The following is a 26321-nucleotide window of genomic DNA, read 5'->3' on the forward strand; positions in this document are numbered from 1 at the left end:
ACCGTGCCAGGATGTTCAGGCACTTTCCCCACAGTCCCGCACCCCAGACATTGCAAGAGAATGCACTATGAAATGGATTTCATTCATTCTGCTTTAGGCTGAATATATTTACTACTCACAGCCTACAGCCTACTGAAGTAAGGGGGGGAAAAAGTATCTACTGTATTGCTGAGACATCCTCCAATTATACTTGCTCAGGGAGTTTAATATGAGCAGCAAGGGCAAGGAGCCTCTGCCTTTGGAGGTCAGCCGGAGTTTAAACTGTGTCACACCAGCACATGTCGCAGCCACTACTGATGGCACAGACAGAGTTGTCAACACCACTAGATTCAAAAAGCAGTGGTAACAGACAACCCCAGCCTGGGGGAACACAGCAAGCCTGCCCTGCACACAGCTCACTTGCCTGCCTGTCTCTGCCCAGACATGAGACCAGCCACCCCACAGCTGCAGGTGGGTGGCTGCAGGGAAAGGCAGGACCTGGAGCCCCCATCAACCCCACTGGCAAGGCTGCTGACATTTTTCTTTCTCCCAGTGGAGCTAAAACTTGTACTTATCCTCCCCTGAGTTTCTTCAAATTCCTAATGTGCATAGAGATTCTGCCTTGGCTGCTTGTGCCTTCTGGTAGATGCCAAGATACTGAGTCCCTCACTTTCATCATTTGAAAGTGAGAAACCATATGCCAGCTGCAAACAGAAAGCATGATTTTCTTCTCCCTGTTTCTGAGTTCAAACCAGACAGGATTAAATTCCTAAAGGAAGAGGGGGCTGAATTTTCAAGTGTTTAGGCTGCAGAGATGCACAGACAAAACTATTAATGAAATAACCCAAGCCACACCTGTGGGGTAGGCACCCATTTATCTGCATTATCACACTGATGAAAAAATCTGTCCTGCTGAGCAACAGCAATCTCTAATTCACTCACTGAAAATTTTATTCTCCTGATTAATTTATTATGTACTATTTTTACAATATTTTTCTCCTGTTATGATTGTGTTCACATTCAAGGTTGCTGAAGTTAACTGCTAAATAATAAAGCTGCAGGGTTTATATATTGCAAATGAAATTCTACTTTTTATCTCAATGCAGACTAAGACATATGCCAAGGAAAAAACTTATCTCTAGGAATAGTTTGTTTTCTCTGTAACACAAGAAATCTACAGAAACCAGCCTATCTCAAAACATGTGAGTTATTACTAGAATAAATGGGATAAGCAGAATGTCCTCCTGGTTATTAAAACAGTTTTATCAAATTTAGAGTAAAGGCCATGCCTGCCTTTGACCCACCAAAGCTGGATGGCTACACCCTGCAGTGGAGTGAGCTTTTCTTTAATAATGAAAGCTAAAAAGCACAAATGCAACTGAGATGAAAAACCAATGCTGGAGTGAATGAGCTACAGCTTCCTGCTTGCTGATTTCAAATGTGAATCAAAAGGATGCTCCTTAAATGACTGTGATGAATGGGTTGGGCTGTAAAGCACCAGTGGGCTGGAGAAAGCGTTGCTGGTCCTGCTGCCTACAGGCAGGAGAACTTCTGCAAAGAAAATCTCACAGGGTGTCTGCCTGGGCAACCCTGGGCACGCATTCAAAGAGAAAAACTCAGGAACTGCAGTGTGATAGCCAGGGGCTGCACATCACTGGGGGATTAAATTTGTTCAAGAAAACATGTCACAAGAAACTTGTTCCTCCTGGCTGTCCCTTCTTAACGGCCAAAGGAATGTCCAGAGATGCTTCCTGGCCATTGCTTTGAGCCGTACCCAGCGCAACAGGGGATGCCTGCTCCCCATGCAAGCGCTTTCCTGGCGGAATGGGGTGGTGCGGAGCCAAGGCAGCAGGAGCTGCTTACGCTGCGGGGGAAGCACACACCCACGCCACGGGAGCGTGGGGACAAGGCGTAGGAGCTGCGGGAGGATGAGAAGAGATTGGGAAAGAACGGCACAGCGAAGGAAGAGAGGCAAGAGGTGCGGGGCTGGGGGTTAAATACACACGATGGGCCGTGTTTGTGTGCTGGACATGGAACCCATGGCAGGGAATGGGGGAAACCAGGCTGTGGCTGCCGGGCTACCTGAGGGGGCCAGGGCCCCTGGGAGATGAGTCTGCCCACCGGAGGGACACAGAGCAGTTGGAGGGGATGAAGTGGTGACCGAAGCGGGGTGTCTGGAGGCCCTGAGGCTGCGGTGCAAACAGGTGACCTCTTTCAGCTGTGGTGTCTAGGCGGGGGACGTGTCCCCACCTCGGAGCTGAGGCTGGACATGCTCTTCACCCCCCGGCCCCCCCGGCCGGCTCCCCTCACCCGGCACCTCCCGTTTGGCGGGATCAGCCCTGAGTGGATGTGACATCCATCCGGATGAAGAGGGAGCACCCCCGGCCGGGGGGGCTGGCGGAGCTGCCCGCCGCGATCTCCCTGCCTGGGCATCGGCCCCGCGCCCTTCCCGCCGCACCGGCACACGGGGCCGGAGTGGGTCCCGGCCCCCCGGTGCCACCGCAGCCCCGTGCCGCCGCCCGCGGTCACCGCCGCCGGCAGGGCGCAGAGACGCCCCGCTCCCTGCAACAACTGCTGCAACTTTCCCCGCTCCCCAGACGCCCCGTTTCGGCCTCCGGTCCCCGCCGCGCCCCGCCCCGCTCCGCTCCCCGCGTCTCACCGGCAGTGCCGCCGCCGCCACCGCATCCTCCGCGCTGCTGCCGGCACGGCGCGGCTCGGCTCGGCCCGGCCCTCGGGCGCGCCGCGGTACAACACGATACGGTCCGTACGATACGGTACAGTACGGCTCGGCACGATACGGTGCGGCACGGTGCCACCGGCCGCAACCCGCCGCTCCCTGCCGCGCTAATCCCGGCCCGGGCCTGTCACTCCGCCCCGCTGACAGCCACGGCAGCCAATGGGAAACCCCCGCCGGGCGCCAAGCCGCGCCCCACTCGGTGGCACCGGCACACGAGGAGCGGCCGAATGCACACCGGGGTGCCTGTCCCCATGTGCGGGCAGCCCGGCGGGTCCCCACCCGTGCAGCACCTCCACTTGCTCAGGGCCCGGTGTGCGCACCCCCTGTGCCCGTGCGAGCCTGGTCTCCTGCACTGGCAGCGCGACCCCGGGTGCCGGTGTGCCCGTTCCAGTGCCGCACCGCTCACGTCCCCGTGTCCTGGTGTCCATTTCTCCGTTCAGCAGCGTGCACATCAATATGAACGGCCTGCCCCTGCTCAGCTGCATGCAGGTGTGACCACTGGCATGTGCCATGTGTGAGCATGCATGGCCCGTGCCTTGTGCCCTACACCAAAGCGTACAGCCTGCCCTGTGCCCCACCATTGCTTAAGAACCATGAGGAGAGAAGATAAAAACTGCTATGTGGTCCAGGCTACCAACCAATACTAGTAAGTCCTTGCCCTAGAGCACAGGTTCTGTGCCAGGGACTTATCTCTCCAAAGGTCATCACCTGAAACACACTACAGCCAGGGGTGCCAAGGTGTCTCAGGCCACCAGGAACTTGATATCACAGTGTCACTAGGCACCCCAAGGATGGTAAGTGCCACACAAATCTCAGGAAACCACTCCTGCCTTGCTGTGGGGACTCCAGTGGCACCAGTGGCACGTGTGAGTAGAGGTCATATGGGACAGCGGGGTACCAAGGTGAGGGGTGCTGTGGCAGGGCTTCAGGACCCTGTGCTGCCAGTGCACTGGGTCTGCGTTTGGCAGCCACTTGGATTGGCAGCCAGCACTTTGTGCCCTCACAGGTTGCCAGATCGATTTGCTATTAAACAGCACTTTATTACCCAGCCCAGCAATCATTATTAAATGTGTGTGAGACAAGAAGCCCAGGGGAGCTGGGGCTTCATGTGCACATCGTATCTACAAGAGAATTTGGGAAGGGCTGCCTCTCCTTGCTGCTTTCTGTGCCTGCAGCAAGCCCAATTCCAAGCTCACCTGCCCCCACAGTCACCCAGAAAGTGTGTCTCCTCTGCCCTCCCAGGCATGGAGAAAAAGCATCAGGCAGGGCAGGCTTTCCTCATATTTAATGCATCAAAGTGCTGCCATTTTCTCCTTCTTTCTCCAGGCTCCTGCCTGTGAGGGGCCCCTCTCCCCCACACTGAGAACTGTGGGACTCGGCTGCCTTAGACACAGCCGGCTTTTCTGGCAGACTCCAAGAAGCTGGGCTAATTAGGGGCCTCACTGCTGAAGGATCAACGACCTGATTCCTTCAGCAGCTTCTTGATGGCAGAAGGGCGGGGAGGGGGAAGGCTTTTCTCTAAGCCACAGCCAGAGTGACAAATTTAACCAAGTGGAAGAGCTCAGAGCTTCCCCAGCGTGTCCATACCAGGACAAGGCATGTCTGTGCCTTCCCAGCACCTGCAGGCAGCCCTGCTGAGAGCTGCAGAAGGTAGGAGAGGTCTTTTCTTGACACCCTGGCTGGAGATCCAGATCATTCACAAAAAACACATTTCTGCCCAGAACATGCTTTCCCTGCCACAGCAGTAGCTGTTGCTCTCTCCACAGTGTCCTGCTCCATATCCCACTCACCTTCCCACAGCCCTAACACTCTTGAAAGATATGTCCACATACATGGGTCTGGCCAGCACTGACATAAGCCCCACTTGGATCAGGATTTTTCAGGATTTAGCCCTGGCTCTCCTGATCCCTCCTCCTGTGAATCCCTCCCCAGCTGATGCAGGACAGGAGGGAGCAGGAAACCCCTCTGGCAGATGACAGAAAGGGACAAGATGTTCCCCACACTTCAGCTCCCAGCTCCAATCCAGGGGGCTTAGCTAGAGAGATAGGAGTGCAGTGCCCTGGGAACCCTCTTTACTATCATTTGGGTACTTTAGGACCTCCAGTCCTTGTCTGCAGGTACCATGTCCTTCCTGTATGAGAGTCCACTCAACTCCATGTCACCCCTTCCAGCCTCCCAGGTCCTGCAAAAGAGAGCTTCCAGGAGTTTTCTAAATACTGCCAACACTATATTTTCTAAATATTGCCTTGGTTATCTTCATAAGTCTACAATACAGTTTTCCCTCCCAAAGGCAGAAGGGTTTGGGTATCATCAGGGCAGCACAACTATGAACTTCCAGCTTGGAAGAAATCAACCTGACATGTCATAGTGTCCCAACAACTGTACAGATCTAGATGAAATTTGGGTGAAGACGGGTTAGAGAAGAGCTCTTTCCCCAGGCTGGCTCCAGGAGATGCTAATGCTCAGCTTGCCCTAAGGCACATGGATCAGTCTCTAGAAAGGTGCTGCAGCTGCTGCTCCCTTGGGGTAAGCACTGCAGTGCACCCCAGGGCTGCTTCTCCGAGCCTAGGGGGGCTGTCAGAGCCATTTCCTCTCTGGTGTGCTTTGTGCTAAAGGCATTGCAAAGGGTGCAAGGGCATATTCTGCCTCATGGCTGCCAAAATCAGTGGGGCTGTACAGTAGCCTCAGGGCACAGAGTAGGCCTGCAAGGAGGGACAGTCACTCCATCAGCAGATGGGCTCCTCTCAACCCAACTGACTGGAAGCATTGTGGAAATAGCAACACCAGCAACACAGGCGATGAGTCCCAGTGAAAGCAAGGGAAGCTGAACTCCCCCCACCTCCGCACTGAGGGCTCAGGGCAACCAGTTAGGTCGCATGTGTTCCCTCAGGGTCTAGGCATAACTACGTGGCTCTAATTAATGCATTCTACCTCCAGTGCCAACAGCCAACCACATCCTAGTCATATATTAAAAAAGCCATTGCACGCCAAGTCTTTAATGGGCTGATGCACTTATCTGTTATTGCACTAGACTTGTGGTTAAAGATAAATGGTGAAAACACATTCCCTTGGATATTCCTATACAAATGCTGTTCTGTGGTTTAGTCAGGGCAAAAAGACAGAGCTGGAGATCCTTCCTGAAGCCAAACCTGCGACAGGGGAGAGCAAACCTCTGCTGTCCTGTGCCTCTTTGCAGCTCCCCTGCATGGGACACTCATGTGGGTCTGTGGCAGGATTTTTCAGGATGAAAGACATTCTAGAAGACAGTACAGACTGCAAATTATCTTACCAGAGAGAAGAGCCCATGCAGACTCTGCATGAGGGATAGCTGCTTCCTGCCTGTCTGCCAGTGCCCTACCCAGTGTCCCAGCTCCCTGACTTGTGCTGCTCCCTCTTGCAGGAGGCACAGGGGCTTGGAAGAGTGGAGTTGTAGAGACGTGGTAGCAAACCTTGTGTGCTGGGCCTCAGAATGAGCTGTAACAAAATATTTCTGTTATGCCCCAGGCACACCTGCTCTTACAGAAATCCTCTCAGACTCTGTCCCAGCCCCAGGCAGCACCAGCACAGGGAGCGGGCTTCCTCCTGCACCAGCATTGCTCTGTCAAGATGAAGGCAGAAATGACAGCATGATAAAACCTGTCCTGGGGACGTGGGAGGTGGGGCCTCAGCACAGCTTGAGCCATAAATAATCTCCCTACACAGCAGTTAGGGGAACAATTGTGTGGGAGTATCGCTTGGTAAAAAAGATGCTCAGGGAAAGATGGTCTTGAAGGAAAGCAAGAGATTTCTGAGTGGCAGGATGGGCTCTCCAGTGAAGCCAGAGCTTCCTGGGTGGCAGCAGGTCATTCACCAGACCTGCCTCACCATGGTGAGTCACTGCACCAGAGACAAATTTAGTCTGAAACAACCCAAATCACCCGTTCTCTGGTGTAGCCTCCCAGGACAGGCTGGTGCTGCAGCACAGATTTTAGACTGCCCTCCAGCTAATGTATGCAGCAATAAGATGTGATCCCTTCCCCATACCTTCAGACTCAAGAGTCACATGGAGAAAGGTGAAAGGGTGTAAAGGGAAGTGAGAGCAATGAATACAGAGTATTTTATGCAGAACACAGACAGTAAGCCCCAGGCACACAGTCTGACCCAGCACAGGAAGAACAGTCACATCCAGGATTGTGTAAAAGGCCTTGAAGGTCAGGTATAGAGGAGTAATTACAAATATAACCAGAAAACTGATCAAAATTACTGTCATGGGAATGTGTGGAGACAAATTCAAAGGATACACTGAAAGCTTGAATGCAGGGGATTCATGAGTGGGATGCTGCAGAACAGCCCTGTACTTCTGTTTAGCTGGGAGCTTCCCATGCATAATCCTCTTTCAACCTTGACTTGCAGAACTTGGTCTTGCTTTACTTATATCTATATATTTTAGTCCTGACTGTATAGTCAAATTATTTTCTGAATAAGAAGTAGGAAGGTGGCATGTACAGGGAAGAGTTGAACAGAAGTCACCATGTGTTCTTGTTTTACCAGCTTAGAAATGGTGTCTGTGCAATCTCAGCACTGACTGACAGCAGAGCTTACCCTATGAGCTCAATACCTTCTCCCATGCAACCAAGAAGTCCAGCTGTGGTCCATTCCAGCCCTGAGAGTAATGGCTGTCAGACTTATCCTGCAGCCAGAGAAAAAATGGAGCCAGATCCTCTGAAAGAACCTGGTGAGAGTCCAAGAAAAAACAGTGTTGAGAGGCTTTACTGAACTTCTGTCGTACTGCATTCACCTAGCTCTCACATCTAAGAGATGCTGCAGAGCTACTGGTGTCCTTGACAAGATCTTGACAAGTTTCTTCTCCCACTTGAGACTAGTAGAAAACTGTAAAGAAAATGGCCCCAAAGTCTTTGCAAGGCTAAAGGTGTTTAGCCAGCAAGGTGCCAAACCATCACACGAGGTGACAGATCTATCCTAGAGCACTGGGATAATGTTGGCTTGGCATCATATTGATCTTAAAAATAAGTTGTACCCTTGGACAGCATTAGCTTCTGGAAACCCCAGCAGGCTTGCACAAACCCAGCCAACCTCTGAATACACCTCTGACATGGAAATAACTGAATTTTCAATGTAAGGGAAAAGTCAAAAGGCACAAGTGGGGGAGACTTGGCCATTATAGCTAGAAAATCAGTCTCTGGGAAAAAACCCCTTGGGCTCCTGGCTTGAGGCCAGTTCTTCTAACCATAAAACTTCCCCTCCTTCAGGGCCCAGTTTCCTAAATCTCATCTCCACTTCCTAAATGGTGAGGTGATGACTCAAACTGCTTCTCAAGACTCTTCAGAAGTATAGCTGTGCATCAGCACCACCTTGCAGCAGCGGAGCTGGCTGGTCTCTGTTCACTTCAGGGGATGTTCATGAGGTTGAAGATGCCATGCCCTGGCTCTGCAAGCTGCCAGCACCGTATGTTTCCAAGGAATATACCAGAAAGCTGCAGCAGCAGCAGTTGTTGCGGGCTAATCTGCTTCCTCCCCCTGGTGCTCAGCTTGGTCGCTCATCACTGTGGATCAGCTCATGGCCTGGCGCAGCAGCCCTGCTTCCCCCACGGGACATCAGTGGCCACTGGGATAACAAGAGTGCCAGGGAACTGAACAGCGTCCCCTGCGTGCTGAGGGTGCCTGTGCAATACACTCCCCCAGCTGTCCTGCAAGGACTGCAGGTGTCACAGCCCAGCACTCACCAGGTCCAGCTCAGAAAGCTATTTTGGCAGACCTGTTTGAGGTATTATGAATCACCCTTAAAAAGGAGACTTACAGACACCTCTCAAGAGAAATGCAGACCCAACTTTGGCAGAATATATTCCAACAGAAAGGTTGAAGCTTGCTGCAAATCTTGATTGAGCAGAGCAGAACAAAGCTCTGGTTCTTCAAGCTTGTCTTCTTTGAGCTGTCCTTCCCTGCACAGCTACGGTGGACAACACCCCCCAAGCCCTGTACTGCAGTGCTGTACAGCCATCTCACCACTGCTCTGCACACAGGAAAACCTGATAGACAAGAGCACAAAACCAGTACTGGTTTGGGATCCTTACCATTGGTGTAGACCTAGGTTGCTGAGTTCACTGAACATCCTGATGGTGTCTCAGCACACACCTCTACAATACACTGACAGTATCTGATGCTCTTTCTGCATCTGCAAACAACCTGTGGGCAAAACCCCAGAACAATATGAACATACCACAGCTGGAAAGTATCCATAATCCCTAGTACCTCACACATATGTCTCAATAGCTGTAGCCAGCCAACCCCTCACAGGCCAAGAGCTATCAGGCCCTTGGGGCCCTTATTAACCTTGGCCCTACCCAGCCACATGTCCAGCTTCTACCACTCCTGCCCACAGGCCCAGTGATTCTGTACATTAAGGGACTCTGCCAGGTGGCACTTTTCCACTTCACAGCGGGAAGTCAAGAACACAGTGCTACCACCACAGGGAAAGAAAGAGCTGTCCCAGGACATGGCCAAGGGCATTCTCAACTACAACAGAAAATTAAAAACCCTGCATCACTTGTCCTTTAAATGAGAAATGCACAGTGCTAACTCAGAGAGCCACTGGAATCCTTGAGGAGCAGGTGCTACGTGTCCTGGGGCAGCCAGGGAGGGTTGTTTCCCCAGGAGGAAAGAAGACCTTTCTGCAAACCATCTTCTATGTTTTGAGGAACTGAGCAGAGCAGGGTGCACAGACAGATCATTGCTTTCCAGGAAACTTGGGACCAGGGATTTGGGATTTGTTTACTGTGTGTGGGCCCTGCTCTTTTGCGAGGTGGTTTTTTTTTTTTTTAAGTTTCTATGCCCGCAGTAATCAGCAGCTTGCTGCTATGCTGCACAAGTCAGCGGGTCTCAGTCCCGAGACGGAGATGGGGTCACACGCCCCGTGCCGGCTCGGAGGTGCGGTGTGCGAGTGCCGCCCCGACGCGGACCGGCTGCCCGCCGCTGCCCGCTCCGCGAACCGACAGCGGGGAGGAAGGAGCGGCGTCCGTTTCTACGGGGTCGTTATGGCAACTGCGCGGGCTGGAGCCCGGGCCGCCGGCGTGCGGGGGCTGCGGGCAAAGGCCGGGACCCCGCCCTGCGCCCGGGGCTGCGGAGGCAGGTGGGGCACCGGCGGGGGAGCGGAGCGAGGAGCCGCTTGGCAGCGAGGGAGGATGCGGGCTGGGAGCGGCGGCCCGCGGGCAGCCCCGGGGCGGGCACAGCCCGGTACCGGCGGAGGAGCGCGGTCCGGCGGCTGCCGGTCGGGGGTGTTATGAGAACCGTGAGCTCCAGGGATTGGCCTTTCCCGGGGATGCGGGCAAGGGCGGCACGGGCCGCTGGGGGAGCGGCGGAGCGGGCAGGTCTCGGGGAGGTCCGGCGGGGCCGTCGCTCACCGGCAGCGGCGGGTCCCGCTCCCGTGGTGCTGAACGGACAGCGGCGCCGCGCTGCGCATGCGCGCCGCCCGCCGGGGCAGGGGCGTGCGCTGGGACCGGGCAATGGGGACAGCCGGTGTGAGCCGGGAACCGGGCAGCTGCGGGGCTGGGCAACCCGTGTGCGCCCGGGAACTGAGGCCGTGGGGAACTGAAGCGGCTGGTGTGCGCTGGGATCTCGCGTGCGCTGGGGAAACGGGATAGCCGAGGAACTGGGACAGGCGGTGTGCTCTGGGGAACCGGGGTAGCTGCGGGGCTGCAGCCACCGGAGTGCGCCGGGGGACTGGGGCCATGGGGAGCTGGTGTGCACTGGCGATCTGGGATACATGAGGAACCGGGACAGGCGCTGTGCGCGGGGGAGCGGGTGCGCCCCGTGAGCTGGGCCAGCAGAGCCGGTGTGCGCGCCGCGCCGCTGGGAGCAACCTGCGGGAGTCGCTGCGGCACCAGTGGGACCACGGTGTCCCGTTGTCCCGCCGGCACGCCCCGCCGCGGTCCGGCGCCCCCGGGCCGCTCCCGGTAGCGGGGCGCGCGCACTTCCGCCCGCCGCCGTGACGTCACGGGCGGCCGCCGGTGTCCAGGGCGGGTGCGGCGCCGGATGGAGCGGCCCGGGGAGCCCCGCCGGGGCCGCAGGTACCGGGGAGCCGGGGAACTTTTGCGAGGTGGGGGCACGGCATGGCATGGCACGGCATGGCATTGCAAGGCAAGGCAAAGCAAAGCAAGGCTGGGCTGCCGCCTCCCCACGGCGCGCTGTGGCGGGCAGCGGGACGGTGTCCCGGTCCCGGCGGACGCCCGCAGCGCCGGCGGGGCAGCCCGGGAGCCGCTCTGGGGCCGAGTGAGGCCCCTTGGGACGGCGGGGCAGGAATGGCCTCGGGGGAGGACTGTGCTGGGGCCGGGTGTGAGCGCGGCCTCCAGCCGGCGCTCGGTGGCTTTGGGCTGCCGGGACCCCCCGCTCCTTCCCCCCGCGGCCCGGGCCGCATCCCCGCAGGGACGCTGGACATCCGCTCCTCGGAGGGAGGCTCCTCCGGGGAGCCCCGAGCCTTGTTTCTCCCGCGGGAAGGAGCAAGCGCCTGGTCTGTCCCCCTTGCAGGTGTCCCAGCGGCACTGGACGCTGGCTGACAGGCAGAGCGATGCTCGGACACGATGCTGGGCACAGCTGCTGTGCGATGGTGCGGTGACACTGCAGCAGCTTCTTGCTGCTTCACTGAGGGACAGGGCCTCCTTCAGCAGCTGATGGAGAGCCCCACCCAAGCTCTCCTGCAGGGCACTGTGGGCAGGTAGACGCGGATGCCTGAGCAGTGAACGTCCCAGGCTGGGAGGTGGTGATGCAGGTGGCAGGCACGTGCCCTGCTGATGGCTCGCCAAGGGGCTGTTCGCCGTGGGCCGATGGTGGGAATCATCTCTGAGTCTTTCTTTCTGGCTGTTCCTCCTAGAGGCACCCGGCAGTAGGTGTGAGCTGATCTTGCCTGGCTCCTGCAGTAGCCTGGCTCTCTGGTGTCTGATGATGAGTGTGACCCCGACCAGGGGATGCCTCCTGGACCTGCCCTGGGAAGACATCTTGGTTCCACACATCCTCTGTCATCTGCCACTGCAGCAGCTCCTGAGCCTGCAGAGGGTCAGCAAGTCGTTCCAGTCTCTCATCCAGCTGTACCTGGCCAACATGCGCTGCTTTGACTCAAGCCAGGTATTGGATGGCTCTGAGGCTGGGGGAGGACACAGATGTCCTACTGCTTTGGAACTAATAGGGGAGCATCTATGTGGGGAGAAGAAGCCCTTGGCAAGGAGTGTAGTTTCTGCTCAGAAGCTTGGGTTAATAGTTCAGGTGTCAAACTGGACAGATGGGCTTAGGCAGGAGAGGCAGTGATTCAGGCCCCAGCAATGCCAGTGTCTTGAGTAAGAGACCCTGGGAGGAGTAAGCCTGGAAACTCCACCCAGGCCATTATGGAGCACTGGCTGGCATGTCCTGGCTCCAGCGTTTTGGAGTGGCATGTCCTCATGAAAGTTGTGCAGTAGGTTGGGTCTGACAGGAGAAAACTCTGTGCTTGGTCTTCAGGGAATATTTGTGCTGTTCCTGGGAGCCACTGCCTGGGACTGGGAAAGACTGGAGTAGCTGCTATTCGAGGACACAGAGTGGTCTAGCAAAGAGATTTTTGGAGAGCAGAGGTGTGGAGCTCATCATGAGGATATAAGTGCAGGAGTGATAATGTGGGATGGAGAAGCCAGAGTATCACCTAGCTTGTGGCAGTAGCGTTGGCATGAGGTGAGCCAAAGTCTGATGGTAGGGTTTGGCCTGGGATGAGGACAGGGCTTTGGTCACTGTTGTCACAGAAGAAGAGAGGAGGCGAGAGAGTATTTGGTGAGGACCAGGCTTACCTGAAGCCCTGGGGGGATGCCTCATTCTTCCTGGGTTCCCCACGCAGATTGGACCTGCCATCCCTCGAGCCGCTTTTGTTAACCTGTTGAAGGACAACGAAGTTCTGCAGCAGCTGTCCCTCCAGAACTGCTCCGACTGGCTGACGGACCAGGAGCTGCTCCCGGTCATCGGGCAGAACCGCCACCTGCAGCAGATCCAGCTGAAGGGCTGCGCCCAGCTCAGCCGCCACGCGCTGGTGGCCATCTCGCTGAGCTGCCCCAACCTGCGCCAGCTCTCCCTGGCTCACTGTGAGTGGGTGGACAGCCTGTCCCTGCGCAGCCTGGCTGACCACTGCAGGGCGCTGGAGGCCGTGGACCTGACGGCCTGTCGCCAGCTGAAGGACGAGGCCATCTGCTACCTGGTGCAGAAGTGCAACAGGCTCAAGTCTCTGTCACTGGCTGTCAATGCCAACGTGGGCGACGTGGCAGTTGAGGAGACTGCCAAGTGCTGCCCAGAGCTGGAGCACTTGGACCTTACAGGGTGTTTACGAGTCAAGAATGACTCCATCAGGTACTGAGTAATGTGGGGGGTCAGGGTGGGGATGGTAGGTGTCTGGGATGGGGAGAGGAAGAGAACCAGAGAGGAAAGTCTTATTTCTTCACGCTGAAAGCAGTGAGAGCTTAGTCTGGGAGAGAAGCCACTAGCAGGCCCTTCAGGGGAAGCACTGTGTGCTATGGAGAACAAATTTCCCAGCATATCATGGAGGATAGGTCTGGGATCCAGATGTCCCTTGACTTTATCTCATACCACCATGGTGCTGCCCCCAAAGGATGGTGCATGTATGGCACAGTCACGAGGCTGCTGGGAGTAAAGAGGAGTGTGAGTGGTGCACTTAGGAGTCCTGACTTGCAACTTGCATATGCTGTCTTTCTTGGCAGGGTCCTGGCTGAGTACTGTCCCAAGTTGCGCTCGCTGAAGGTCAAGCATTGCCACAACGTGGCTGAGTCCAGCTTGAGCATCCTCCGAAGCCGTGGGGTGGAGCTGGATGTGGAGCCTCCGCTGCAGAGGGCTCTCGTTCTGCTGCAGGATGTGGTTGGCTTCGCCCCTTTCATCAACCTTCAGATCTAGAACTGCTGCTGCTGGGGAGGGGGGGACTGACACCATGCTGGGATCCCAGAAGGATGCCGGAACTGGCTGCTGTAGACGTGCAGAGGGAGAGGTCAGTCCCAGTGGTGAGGCTGGCCTGAGCGGGGCTCACTCTTTCCTCTGGGGCTGTGTAGCAGCCACTGAGTGTTCATAAGTGGACTTCATCGGTGCCTCTGGGGAAAGGAACTCCCTCTGCAGTGGCGTGGAAAGAGCGAGTGATTTGCAGGAACACCGTGGTGCTGAACAGGTGCTTGGTCAGGCCAGCTAATAGATAGGACTTATTATTTGTTGTATTTTAAATCTTTAAGCAGCAGCTGTCCAGAAAGCAGGGGCGTGTTTAATGGGGACTATCCCCTGGGGTGAGTGTGCAGGGCATGCCAGCAGAGCTGTGCAAGAAACCAGACCAGCTGGAGCAGAAAGAATAGCTACCAGCCCTCCTCTTAGGAGAGGGCAGGCCCCTCTGGGCTCTGGGAGGAGGGCAGTGAGCCCAGCTCCAGCCCACAGCCACTGGCTAGCCTGGCACCAAAGGACTAGCATGGCCCCAGTACAGGCAGGGTGTCTGCCCAGGCCTGGCGTGCTGGTTTAGGCTGGAACAAGGTGAGAGTTGTTTACAGGGGGAATATACTCCAAATGGCAGTTTGACTGACAGAAAAATGCCAAACCTAGCTGTGCTGTCACTGAAAGCAGTTGGTCATTGTCATTTGTTTCTTCCAGCATCTGACTTAATATTTTAGTAGTGCCCAGGCCTGCTACTGTATTTGCTCCCTGTTGTGTGGCTGGAGCTTTGGCTCTCAACAGAGCTGAGAAATGGCAGGAGCACTGACTGCCATCAGCTGGAGTTCATGGAGAGAGCTGCAGATTGTGTTGGCAGGGGGAGCCTAGTCCTGGAGTTGAGCCTAAGCCCTTTTATCCGCTAGGCAATTAATCAAACAGCAGCTGCATCTTGAGAACGTGATGAAGAGAGTAATTAGAGGAAGAGAGGATGACACTGCTCCTGTCTTTGGAGGCAGTGTTTTAAAGCATGTGCAAGCTCTGGCTGAACTACACACCAACTCACATCATCTTTATTAATACTGGCACTCAAAGCAACAGTGCACAAAGACTTGTTAAAAAGGTTGCTGCAACAGCACATGCCACATCTCAGATCTAAAAATGTGCCATGCAAGGAATAGCAGAGAATGCCCAGGTCCTGGAGAGCCACTGTGGTGTGCCCCTGGGGGCAGAGGGATAGCTACACAAGGAGAGAAGTCTCCTCAGCCAAGTTAGTTGAGGAAGCTGAAAGCAGTGTCCTGGCTTCCAGGTTAGTTCAAGTTAGTGGCAGGTGGAGTCACCTCATTCCTAGCACCACACATCCATCCTGCCATGCCTGGCAATGAGGTGGAAGGCTGAAGAGCAGGAGGACTTGGCTGTCAGTGGAACTTATACTTCCTGGCTGGTTTTAGGCTGATGTAGGTTCTCTTCATCTCCTCACTCTCAGGCTTCTTGATGTCTTTGTACCTCTCTCCTTTTGTGCTCACCACCTGGTTATCAATATAGCGGATCAACTTCTTGGGAGCCTGGAGAGGAAAGATATGAACACCAAGTGGATGGACAGCCGCTGGTAGAGATATGGAAGGGACAAGCAAAAGCAGACCTGCACTATGGGAGGTGGGTGGGCTGCTTTGCCATTGTCTGTGTTGGGAATCTTGGCCAAAACTGGGAAGGATGCTATCTGATGGGAGGGAGCAAGAGCCATGGTAGTCAGGAAAGGTAAGAACTGACATTTCCTGCAGCACCTTAGCTGAGCTCATCTTCCCTCTTTGACTGACAGGTTCTATGAACGGACCTACCTTTGGCCTGCCCTGTTGTTGTTTTGGACTTGCAGCCTGGTTTTATTTTAAAGCTTGGGACATTCAAACTCTTGGTGAGCTGGGCCTGCTTACCTCTTTGGGTGGAGCTGGCCGATGTGTTTTCTGATCATCTGCACTATCCACCATCATGTATCTGAAACACAAGAAGCATTCAGTGAACATACAATGTAACATACATTGCTGGGGGCTACTCACAGCCTATGTCCCTATCCCTGGCTGGGACTAGCCTTTTGTGTCCTACTTGCCTAGACTGCAGCTAGGAAAACTTGATGTTCCCCTCTGGGTGAAATGGGCAAGAAGTATGTCACCCTTCTGGTGAGAATCTAGTGGGATTCTGCTGGAGTAGCATCCTTAGCTGTATGTGAAAGGTATTGAAAACTCAGGTGGTTGAGAAAGCTGATAGCCACTGCAGAACTGAGAGAGGTACTGAGGTCTGGTGTGTTCTCCCATCAGGGCATCTTTGTTCCTTCTCAGTCCAAGTGATGGCAGCCAAATGAAACATAGGTGAGATTACAGGACCAATCTGTCTGCTTTTGCCCTGAATGATGGTGTTCCTTTCACACTCCTCCTACTACTTGACTGTGAAACAGGTCTGTGCTGGAAGCAACTTGATAAAAGCATCACCTCACTTCCCATGTAACTGAAACATCAGGGTCCAAGCATTTGCTTGCTGTACTGCTGAGTTGCTACTCTGAGATTTTGGTGCTGGTTTAGCACAGGTGACCATGACTTCTCCCTCAGTAGTTAGTATAGTAACTCTTGTGTATCTTCAGCTATGGCGATCTGCTTTCTGTACCTGTGCTTGAGTGATGTTTAAAGTACAGGATGTTGCCAAAATGTCATTAAAGTGAAGTTCTCAGAAACATAACAAAAAGCTGGTGTTTTTTTGTTCCCTTGCCTGTCACTCCGAAGTGAGCCTGCACAGGAGATGGGCAAGGACAGGGATTACTACTTCTGCCTGGATGCTGTTCTGCCTTACTTTATCTTTCCTAGCCCACTGACTGTTTATTCTGTCCCTGGGGAGAATGTAAAGTGGAAAAGATGTGGCTGGATAGACATGTGGAAGCTGCATGCCTGCATGACGATACTCATGAAAGATGAGATCTTAAAGCAGATAGATGAAACCACAGTGTGGGTTCTCCCATTGAGAATTAAATGCTTTTAGAAATGAATGTAGGTAAACTAATCTAAAGCTACTTTCATTCCCAAGAAATCTATAGGCGGACTTCAGAGAAGTTTCTTTAAATGCATTGAATTCACACCTTCAGCAGTTGAGATTTAATCTTCCCAGTGCTGTTGTACAGGCAGTCTCTTGAAGGTATCTTTAACCTTGTTTGGACTGTCTCCAAGAATGGAGGTACGAATGAGTTACTGTAGTTCCACAGGTCACCATGTGTTTGTTACCTGAGCTGCAGCATGATGTTTGTGCCTTGAACCTTTAACCAGGACCTCAGCTAAGAGCACTGTGACTTACACTGTTTCTATAGGTGGCTGAAACCTTGCACGCAGCCAGTGCTGTGACCCAGCTGGTACAGGTCACGTGTTTCTGTGCCAGAGCTCTAAAAGAAACCAAACCTGTTCTGTTGTTTAGGTTTTGTGGGTTGTTTGTTTGGGTTTTTTTGTGTATGTGTTTGGTTGGTTTTTTAATTTTTTTTTTCTTCTTCCCAGCTGATGATTGTATTTTTGCTTACATGTGTTCAGCCAATACTTACCCCTAGTTCTTTAGAGACCACACTGTTCCCCAAACTGCTACCTCTTCACTGATTTGGAGCAAAACAAGGGGTTCTTTGCTGCTGGTACTTACTTCTGTAGGATGACCTGTTTTAGTTCCTCATGGTTGGGCGCTCTGCGGGGCCGTGTCAGTTCCTGGGAGGAGACAAGTTGGTGTGTGAATAGCACAACAGGGCATACAGCTTACCTGCTAGCTCAGTGAACCCAGCTGCTGGTAGAGCACTCCAGGGGGAAGGGGTGCCAGCCACAGCTCCACTGGGGTCCTGGCTTGGTTGTGGGCATAGCCTATACTAAGAAAGCCAGGGGAGGGAGAGGAGCTGTGGCTCTGCATGATCCTCCTGACTTATTGTGCATAAAGTTTCTGCAGTCAAAATTTTTGCTTGTAGCAGACACCTGTGGCACCTGTATGTTTCTGAGCTCTGCCCTGCTCCTTGGCCCACTGCCACCCTGGTCAGAGTACAGTACCTTTACACTCGCACCTGCTGGGCCAATTTCCACCTTCTCCTCCACAATTAACTGCACTGCCTCTTCCAAGTTCCCCAAGGTCATGGCAAGAGCCTTCTCTGCCTGGCTCACGGTACAAGCCGGGAACATCTCCAGTAGCAGCTCCACCCCATCCTTCAAGTCAGCACCTTCCTAGTTGGAGAAAGAGACAGAGGTAAGTTGGGGATGCAGTGAAGAGAGGAAAGGGCCTCTGGTTTTTCATGGTCAGGAAATTTAGCTTGCCCTTTGCTGAAAGCTCTCTCTCCTTATCATCATTACTAAATCTGATTCTTGAAACTAACAGGGGACTGTATCTTTGGAAAGACCAACTCCTCTCACTCTCCTTTAATCTCCTCCCTCTGTATTTCACCTTGCTTTGAAGCAGGGCTCCTGTCACCCGACTCCTCTGTGTGGCCATGCTTAAGAGTGAACTTCCTGGACCCTGTGGTGTGAATGCCTGACTCCTGCCCACCTTGTGATGTTATATGTACTTTGATTAGAAAGGCAAGGGCCTGCTAAACACTGACCTGATGCTACATGAGAAGGAATCACCATAGCAGATTTACTAAAATGCTGTGGACACAGAATGCTTGTACTGCAGAGCAGGAATAGATCAGTACTGGAGAAACAGCAAGCAGAGTGTGGGGGAGGAAGGTGGGGTTGATGTAGAAAGTACTGCAGTACCTGTAGCTGCTGTGGGATCTCTGGAAGCACTGGGACATGCTCTCTCAGCCATTGCTCTTGCTCACCCTTTCCAGCCACGGAAAAGGATGAGCCAGAGCATTGGCTCACAGTCTGTCAGCACAAAATTTTCTGACAGTCTTGCTCAGGCCATACAATGGAGAAGATCATGGACACAAGTGATGCTGTGTCACAGCCTATGCTGTGGTTCCTTCCAAAGCTGGAAAATGCCCTCAGGTGGTGCTGGTAGCCTAGTGCTGTGTGAGTGTCCCCATTGTTGCTGTCCTCTGCGGGGTACTCATACCTGGGCCCCGGCTCCGTCTGTTAGAGTGCACAGTCTTTCCCCGTTGCAGGCTCCAGCTCCAGCCTCCTGGCCCTTGGTGAGATCTTCAGAGGGCGCTTCACTCCTGCTTTCCACAGCCTTTTGGCCAAGTTTTTCTTAAAGACACAGTGATATCTCCTGAGGAACAGTCCCACTAAGGCTAGAGCTCTGTGCTTTCTGTTGGCATTAGACTGCTAGTGCATTGTGCCAAAGCAAATCTCTTCTTAAGTGACAAGACTTGGAAGTACTACTGTTTCTCCTGCCCTCAGTGGGAATACTTGCAGTGGGAATAGTGCCTGAGTTCTGCATTTCCAGGCTGTAAAGGGCATGGGCTGCTTGCAAATTCAATTATACTTTTCAATTCTCAGTCTGCTAGTGCTTTGGTTGTGGATACTTCCATTTCTAAGAATTCCCTGGTATTTGCTCTTTAAACTAAGGTGTAGTTTTGATTTTAAACTTGGGAATACACTGTGGAAGTCCCCAAGCTGCATGCAAGCCAGCATATCCTGTGATCAGGTTACTCTGATGCATCTCTTTTTTTACAGGCTCTTTTTCCCACTATAGGAAGAACCATTTCACTTTTGTTCTGTCCTAAGACTGGAATGGTGCTTTCCTTCCACACTCTGTCTACATCAGGATCCTCAAAGGGTAGGATGCAGGGGAGCAGAGCACAGCAGAAGATTTTGTCAAGTTCAAGAAAGCAGCAAGTAAGACAAAAGACAGGACTGTCTATTCTACATTGTGTAGCCTTCTGGCAAGACAGCAGTGATGCTGCTAGACCAGCAAAACTCAGACTGGTTATGTCCTGAAAGGTTTGATATCCAGGCACTGCAACCTGTCTGTTCTTTAGTGGAAAGTACCCATGGAGTTAATTGATACAGCAATCCAGCTGGCCTGTGAGTGCTGAGGTTAGAAAGGGCCATTGTCACAGCGTAGTCTTCTGCAGTCCTGCACAGTGCAGGTCAGAGCACACCACTGATTTTGCATCTGTGCCAGGGTTCATGGATGAACAGGAAGTGAGCTTTGAGGATGCTCAGAGTTAGATGTGATACATGTATTCAGCTGGATACCCTATTTGATGATGCACCTGATAAAGGCTGCCCAGTGGTAGTGCCACTTAGGCAGATGGCTATCAGAGGCAGGCAGAAATCCTCTTTCAGAATTAACTTACAGCAGAATTTCAACAAGCAGCCCTGAATTGGTAATTCCTTTCTTATTATTCTGACTTTGATATCAATAGAGGTATTTGGAGAATTGATCAAGTGTTTTTCACTTCAGTCTATCTTGGACAGTATTCCATATGACTCCAACCTCCCATCTCCCATTTGTTGATGTGAAAAACCTGACTGAATGTTGAAAAAAAACCCCAAACCTGTCAATCAATTTGGGCTACCTTATGAGTTCCTAACTGTGGCAAACAAGTTCGTACTTCTTCTGTGACATTGTTCAACTCCAAATACTAAGACTAAAAACATGTACAGATCTTCTTGTGTTGACATTGTTTGTGTAACTCACCTTTGTTGCGAGCTTCACCAAGCCTTTCTGAGAGGGAGAACATCATTTCACAAACATCCCCACTGCAAGAGAGAAGCTGTATAATAAGCATGAGAAATAAAAGCACTAGCCTATCCTACTTGGCTACCATTTTATAGAAAGACAAGGCTTGATGGGAAGCCCAATAAAATCAACTGGTATTGCAGATGACCAAGGTCCTACTTGCAAGCTATATTAGGATTACCATCTGTGTATTCAGGGAAAGAGTGACTTATCATGATGGCTTAGGTTTAGTACTAATACATTTTATATACATAAATATAAATTAGATTAGCACTAATACATTATATATATATAACTGGGTATAACAAAAGAATTTGTAGTACTGGGGGTCTCGGGGTCAGGCCCCCGGTGCATGGCATGCACATACAAACCAGTAACAATCACACACCTGTGGATTTCTGCAAAACCAGGGATATATGCCTCCATCATTTCCACAAAGGTGTCCATGTCAAAAGTCTCTTCAGAGGACTCTGGTGAGCCCAGCTCTTCCAGGACACCCGTGATATAAGAGAAGAAAACATCATCCATCCCACTGGAGACAAAGAGAACACAGACAGCAAGGTCAACAGGCCCATTTTTTCCTTTCTCTCCATCCCCATTCTGCCTAACCTCATGTCTTTCTAATACAGAAGCAGAAGAACCTGTGTGTAACTGTATGTTATGAGAAGCTATCACCCCTAAGGCCAAGTAGCAGGTGGTCAGTGGTTGAGAGGAAAGCATTAACAGATAAATAGTGCATGTGGTCCTACTTCCTGAGCAGCACTGAATGAAAACCCCAGCGTGTGTTCCAGAGGCTGTGCTGCTGTGGGTGCTTCAGCTGAGCTAACAAAAATATTCCAAATGTTCCTTGGCTGTTCTATATTGACTGGTATTTCAGGTAAGGACATCATATTCTGTTAAGTTACACTTTCTATGGGATACAGTGTTCTCTGCTTGCTGCTCTCCACGCTTGTGTCACTGCTGCCACCAGCTGTAAAACTCACTGCTGTGTTCCAGCCTCAAGGTGGCTGTATTTCTGCATGCAGGCAGTGCTCAAAACAGGGAGAGGCCTGACATAGATGATCCTGCTCAGAAAGCCATTTGGGAGCGCTGTGGAATGAAGGAAATCCCATATCCTAATGGGTATTACTGGACAGGAAATTAATCATCTTGGTCATCAAAGAAATGACATTGCTGGATTGCAATGCTAAACTATAGCTGGTTCCAGCATTCCCATCACAGCCTATGCAAATTACCTACATCCTGGATCTGACTTAAGAGAGAGCAGCACAAAGTACAGGAAAACTACAGAATTCACTATAATGCACAGAGGAACAATGCAGGAGCAATGATACTGGAACTGCCTATCTCAACATACCTGAGATCTGCTGCAGGGATGTGGGACTGGATGAAGCATGTCAGTGTGTCTTGAATGATTCTTTCAATCTCCATGTCTCTCTAAGCCTTTTCCTTTAAAAAAAAAGAAGGAAAAAGAAAACTCCATGTAATTTTAATCAAATCAAAATAACAAGATCAAAATGCAGTTATGGCATAGGCAAGTGTGCTCTTCTCATGACAGCAATTCACAAGCTTCCCCAATGTCTTGTCATCTCTGGGTAACAGCAGGAAAAGATATCCACAAAAAGCTGCAGTATGAGGATCCACTTGAAAAAAGAGCCCAATATCTTGGGCCCCTCCTGACTGTGTTGATGCTGTCAGAATGCAGCTGTACCATACATTTAAAAAGTCCCCTCTGGGAAGCAAAGCTGGAAATGCAGATGTGTCCAGCTGCAGGAACCATGGACCCCTTCTGAGCTGGAAGACTGCTGTCCAGTGAGAAAGAAACAGAGAGTGGGCTTGTACACTCACTGCAGAAAGGGGTGGACCTTCCAGCTAAGAGCACATGCAGTGATGCTTGGACTGGACTCAGGAATGAGTGGGAGGAAGGGTAATGTCTCCTAAAGAAAGGACATCCTAGAGTATATTTTACAGGGAAATACCAAGCAGGGCACAGACAAGTAGTCTGCCAGCCAAAATATCAAAGGTCTCCAGGTCAGGCATGGACTGCCAGTGGAATCCTGCCCAAACAGGATCCCCTTGTTGTGCTCAGTAAATGAGCCATTCTAGAGTTGATGCAGCTGCAACAAGGGGCACTTGATAACCCAAAACTCAGGGGAGTTCTAAGAATCACAGAGCTCCTACAGAAGCAGTGGCAGAAGGGGGCTGCCCACAGCCCTGCTTTGGCTATCAGTACTGAGCCTGGACTGAACGGGGTGGAAAAAAAGCTGTTCCTTAACCATTCCTTCCCCTTGGGGTCTACAGAGCTGCTGGGTGGACAAATTCCTGGTAGAAGCACCAAGTTCTTCTCAGGAAGGAAACCAGCCTTGCATTTAGAGAAACTGATATGGTCATTGGCCAGAGAGGTGCCAAGGATCATCATGCTCCCATCAGTACAGCTCTCTCATTTCAACCACACTAGGAGCTGACCAGGCCTGTTGGACACAGAACTCATGGAACAGTCACATAGCTTACTAACAGACAATTCTGGTGTCCCATGGGAATCAGAAAGGTTTGGCATTTCCCTAGATGAGTCTTCCAGTGTTAGCAGGATATAAACAAAACCACCCCATGACACTCAGCCATGTTTAGAATTATGTAACTTGGGACATCAAAACTCCTTCAAATGCTACAATTCTGCTAGTGATGACCTGCAATAGTTAAGGGGGAGATTCACTAGGAGAGCTTATCCTATGTGCTCAGTTTTGTGTGGGAGTGATTTACAATGCACAAAATGATCTACAACCCAAAGGCAGGAGAAATCACCCTCCTGAGAGCTCAGTTTTCCTGAAAAGATGTTACCATACTTCTAAACTTCCAGTCATAATTGCAATGTCGGTTTTAAGATCACTTCAATAGTTGTCACTGATTCAAATAAATCTGTGAAAGTCCTTCTGCATTTCTTGTTGCAAGATGAGTTCTGTGTAACATGTACAGCATCTATTTTTAAAAGCACATGATGAAATGATACTCCTATTGCTCTGCTCACAGCTACAGCCTTACAGTTTTGCACTGTCAGAACAAGAGACCTTCAGTTCCTGGAAATCCCTCTCACTTTTCTGACAAACCCCAGTCTTTAAACACTGGGGTTTTTTGCAATGGAGCACTGTATGTCATCTCATTAAGACAGGCTTATTTTGAGATGCCAGGAGTGCTTATTTTGAATCACATAACATCGTATGGCATACGTATTTCCTCACCTCAGGCAGAGGAAAGTGGTATCAGCTCTCACTTTGTGAATGTGAAAATTATTAATTTTCTTTATTGGATACTCTGGCCAGTTTCCCACCCTACTGTCAGTCCTGAGAACCTAGCAATCTCAACAATCTCCATCCCCTTGTATTCTCCTTCCCAGCATGTTAATGTCAAATTTTATTTTGTTGGCTTCGTGGGGCTTTTTGTAAAACAAATGTATAAATAATATCCCTCTAAAAGTACCATTGCTCTTGTGGTGTATGAAATAGGTACTTATGTTATATTGAAGAAAAGTTGGTATGAATCTGTCTTCCTCAAAAAAAAAAAGGCAAGAAACTGAACTGTTTGCATACAATTGGATTGTTTTGGAAGGTTCTTTCAACTCCACCTTCAGTAATCATTCTCAAATGGTCAGTGTGATGGAATGGGAATGACTGTGAGCCTTGGACTTTTTAGTAAGACAGACGAGCAATTTAGAAGAATGCTTCTGAACTAAGGAACTGTACATAAACTTTTACGGGATCATAAATTTGCCCACTGATGACTAGAGGCTTCTGCAAGTGGAAGGAGGTGGGTGTTGTATCCTTGGATGTTTCTCAGAACAGGTTAGAGCAAGTTTATGTAAATCTGATCTGCGAAGGTTCATTTAGCTCAAGTGTCAGTGAGTGAATAATGGGACAGGGATGGTTCACTGAGCTCTCTCTGAAATTTTTTTCTGAAAAGCACAGAGCATGTCTTATGCTGCTTGGGGTGTCTGTGCTTGGGGAAGTGCATTTCTCTGGGATAGAAGGCCCTCTCAGTGCAGCCTGTGACATACAGGCTCAGAGGGAACTTCTCAAAAGACATGGGCAGGACGGAGAATGAGCTGTGGCTATATGCCACTGAAGTATTTAACTCAAACTTTGCTGGCTTAAAAGAAAACTTTCCCGCTGAAATGACAGTTTACAGACAATTTCAGTGCTTCTATTTTTTTGTTTTTCTTGCTAAAGAAGTCCCTGAAAGTGCTTTCACACTAGTGGCTATGAGAAAGCAGGCTGAGGTCATTGTGAGTGTTAACACAATTAACTGCTTAATGCTCTAAAATTAATATAAGACTTTTGTTTATAGCTTAGTCCCAGTAAATGGCAGTGATGGAAGATAATAATGCCAGTGGCCAGACTCTGCCCTCCCCTCTAGATCTACGCTGGAAAGCTGCGCTTGGATACTCTGCTGACACAGGGCCCTTACCGGAGCAGGTGTCAGCTGTGCGAGGTCTTCGGCTCAGGCCAGTTTGTGAAGTCGCTTCAGTGCCTGCAGAGGTGACAGTCCATCCTATGGCTGCCAGGCTCAAGCCATGAATGAGGGAACCCCTTTATGGGAAAGGAAAGCTGAATTAGCTGAAGCAGGAGCCCAAGAGAATCATTGCTGGTGTCTTTATATTTTGTGTCACTTGTGACCATTTCCCCTAAGGCAGAGGGCACAGCTTCATTCTTTGGAATAAAATGCACTTTGTGAAAGGCTGTGAGAACGGTGTACCTGTCACCCTCCCCATTCACCGCCGTGCCGCGCTGTTTTCCAACATCCACGGCTCATGAAGCAAGGCCAGCAGCGGCGCCTGCCCATCACCAACACATCCAAAAGCCCTGGCGGCCTCAGTGCCGCGGCCAGGCAGCAGCAGCAGCGTCCGGGCCTTGGGGGGACGGGCCGAGAGCGAGCACCGCTGCGGGTGCCCGGCCGGAGCCCCGGGCCGGCCTCTCGGTGCAGGTCCGGGCCGCTCCCGCGGGCGGCCACCCTTCCCGTTGGGCTCGGCGGCGAGGCCGCAGCACCCCACACGCGGTACGGGGCCCGGGAACCGCCGTCCGCTCCGCACCGGCTGCGCGTTACCCTGCCCGGCCCCGGGCCCGTGTCCCGCCCCGGCGCTGCGGATCCCGGAGGAGAGCCCCGCTCCCGGGCTCCCCGGCGCCGTGTCCCGTGTCCCCAATCCCGTGTCCCCAATCCCGTGTCCCGTGTCCCCAATCCCGTATCCCGTGTCCCCAATCCCGTGTCCCGTGTCCCCAATCCCATATCCCGTATCCCATATCCCGTGTCCCGCGTCCCCGCGGGCGGGCGGTAACGGGCGCGCGCCGCCGGGGGTTAGCGGTCACCTGATCGCCCGCGCGCCCCCGCCGCGCCGTCCTCCCTGCGCGCGGGGCCCGCGCGGCGCGCTTGAACGCGTCACGTGGCCGCGCCGGCCCGGCAGGGCGGGGCAGGGCGGGTGGGCGGCGGCCGCGCGCCGCCGCTGCCCGCGCCGCCATCTTTGCTGTGGGCAGCGGCCCGGGCGGGCTGGGCACGGAAAGGCTCCCGGGAGCTCTCCTCGCTGCCGGGTGCCGCGGATGCGTTTTCTGCCGCTCCCGCGCGGGCCCCGCGCGGCGCGCTTGAACGCGTCACGTGGCCGCGCCGGCCCGGCAGGGCGGGGCAGGGCGGCTGCGCGCCGCCGCTGCCCGCGCCGCCATCTTTGCTGTGGGCAGCGGCCCGGGCGGGCTGGGCACGGAAAGGCTCCCGGGAGCTCTCCTCGCTGCCGGGTGCCGCGGATGCGTTTTCTGCTGAGAGCAGCACGCTTCAGGTGTTTGGGCCAGGCTGCCCAGCTCTTCGGTCAGCTCGAGCTCCGTGGCGGGATGCTCCCCAAGCTGCCGCCCGGGTGCGGCTAAAGGCTCAGCCCCCACAGGCGGGCTGGGCTGGCTGCTGTGTGGGCATCCCCTCCGCCCGCCTGGGCATCGCTGTGTGGGCATCCCCTCCGCCCGCCTGGGCATCGCTGGGCGCCCGGGGCAGGCGCGGGCTGCTCGGGAATCACAGTCAGTCGGGAT

General features: G+C 52.7%; 3 protein-coding genes across 3 annotated transcripts in view; 1 reads left to right on the forward strand and 2 right to left on the reverse strand.

The window, feature by feature from the left end:
* PSD (pleckstrin and Sec7 domain containing) overlaps window positions 1-3011 on the reverse strand; it is a 37994-nt gene extending 34983 nt beyond the window's left edge. Inside the window, exon 1 of the mRNA XM_039708765.1 lies at window positions 2639-3011. The gene's annotated coding sequence lies outside the window, so the exon portion shown is untranslated. The remainder of the gene's footprint in view (window positions 1-2638) is intronic.
* Window positions 3012-10696: 7685 nt separating this feature from the next.
* FBXL15 (F-box and leucine rich repeat protein 15) lies at window positions 10697-13944 on the forward strand. The gene is made up of 4 exons (XM_039708784.1): window positions 10697-10778; window positions 11579-11829; window positions 12566-13068; window positions 13437-13944. The coding sequence occupies exons 2-4, from the start codon at window positions 11647-11649 to the stop codon at window positions 13624-13626; spliced, it is 876 nt and encodes a 291-aa protein (XP_039564718.1). The 5' UTR covers window positions 10697-10778; window positions 11579-11646; the 3' UTR covers window positions 13627-13944.
* A 737-nt stretch (window positions 13945-14681) lies between these two features.
* On the reverse strand, window positions 14682-25703 carry CUEDC2 (CUE domain containing 2). The gene is made up of 10 exons (XM_039708785.1): window positions 25623-25703; window positions 24727-24848; window positions 21626-21717; window positions 20657-20800; window positions 20227-20288; window positions 18694-18827; window positions 17691-17861; window positions 17299-17360; window positions 15567-15627; window positions 14682-15200 (listed from the first exon to the last, which is right to left on the reverse strand). Exons 3-10 carry the CDS (start codon window positions 21697-21699, stop codon window positions 15054-15056), a joined length of 855 nt encoding a protein of 284 aa, XP_039564719.1. The 5' UTR covers window positions 21700-21717; window positions 24727-24848; window positions 25623-25703; the 3' UTR covers window positions 14682-15053.
* Between the last annotated feature and the right edge of the window lie 618 nt (window positions 25704-26321).

Source organism: Passer montanus, unplaced genomic scaffold (assembly GCF_014805655.1).
Source record: "Passer montanus isolate IOZ18808 unplaced genomic scaffold, ASM1480565v1 scaffold21, whole genome shotgun sequence".
In the NCBI taxonomy this organism is placed as follows: Eukaryota; Metazoa; Chordata; class Aves; order Passeriformes; family Passeridae; genus Passer; species Passer montanus.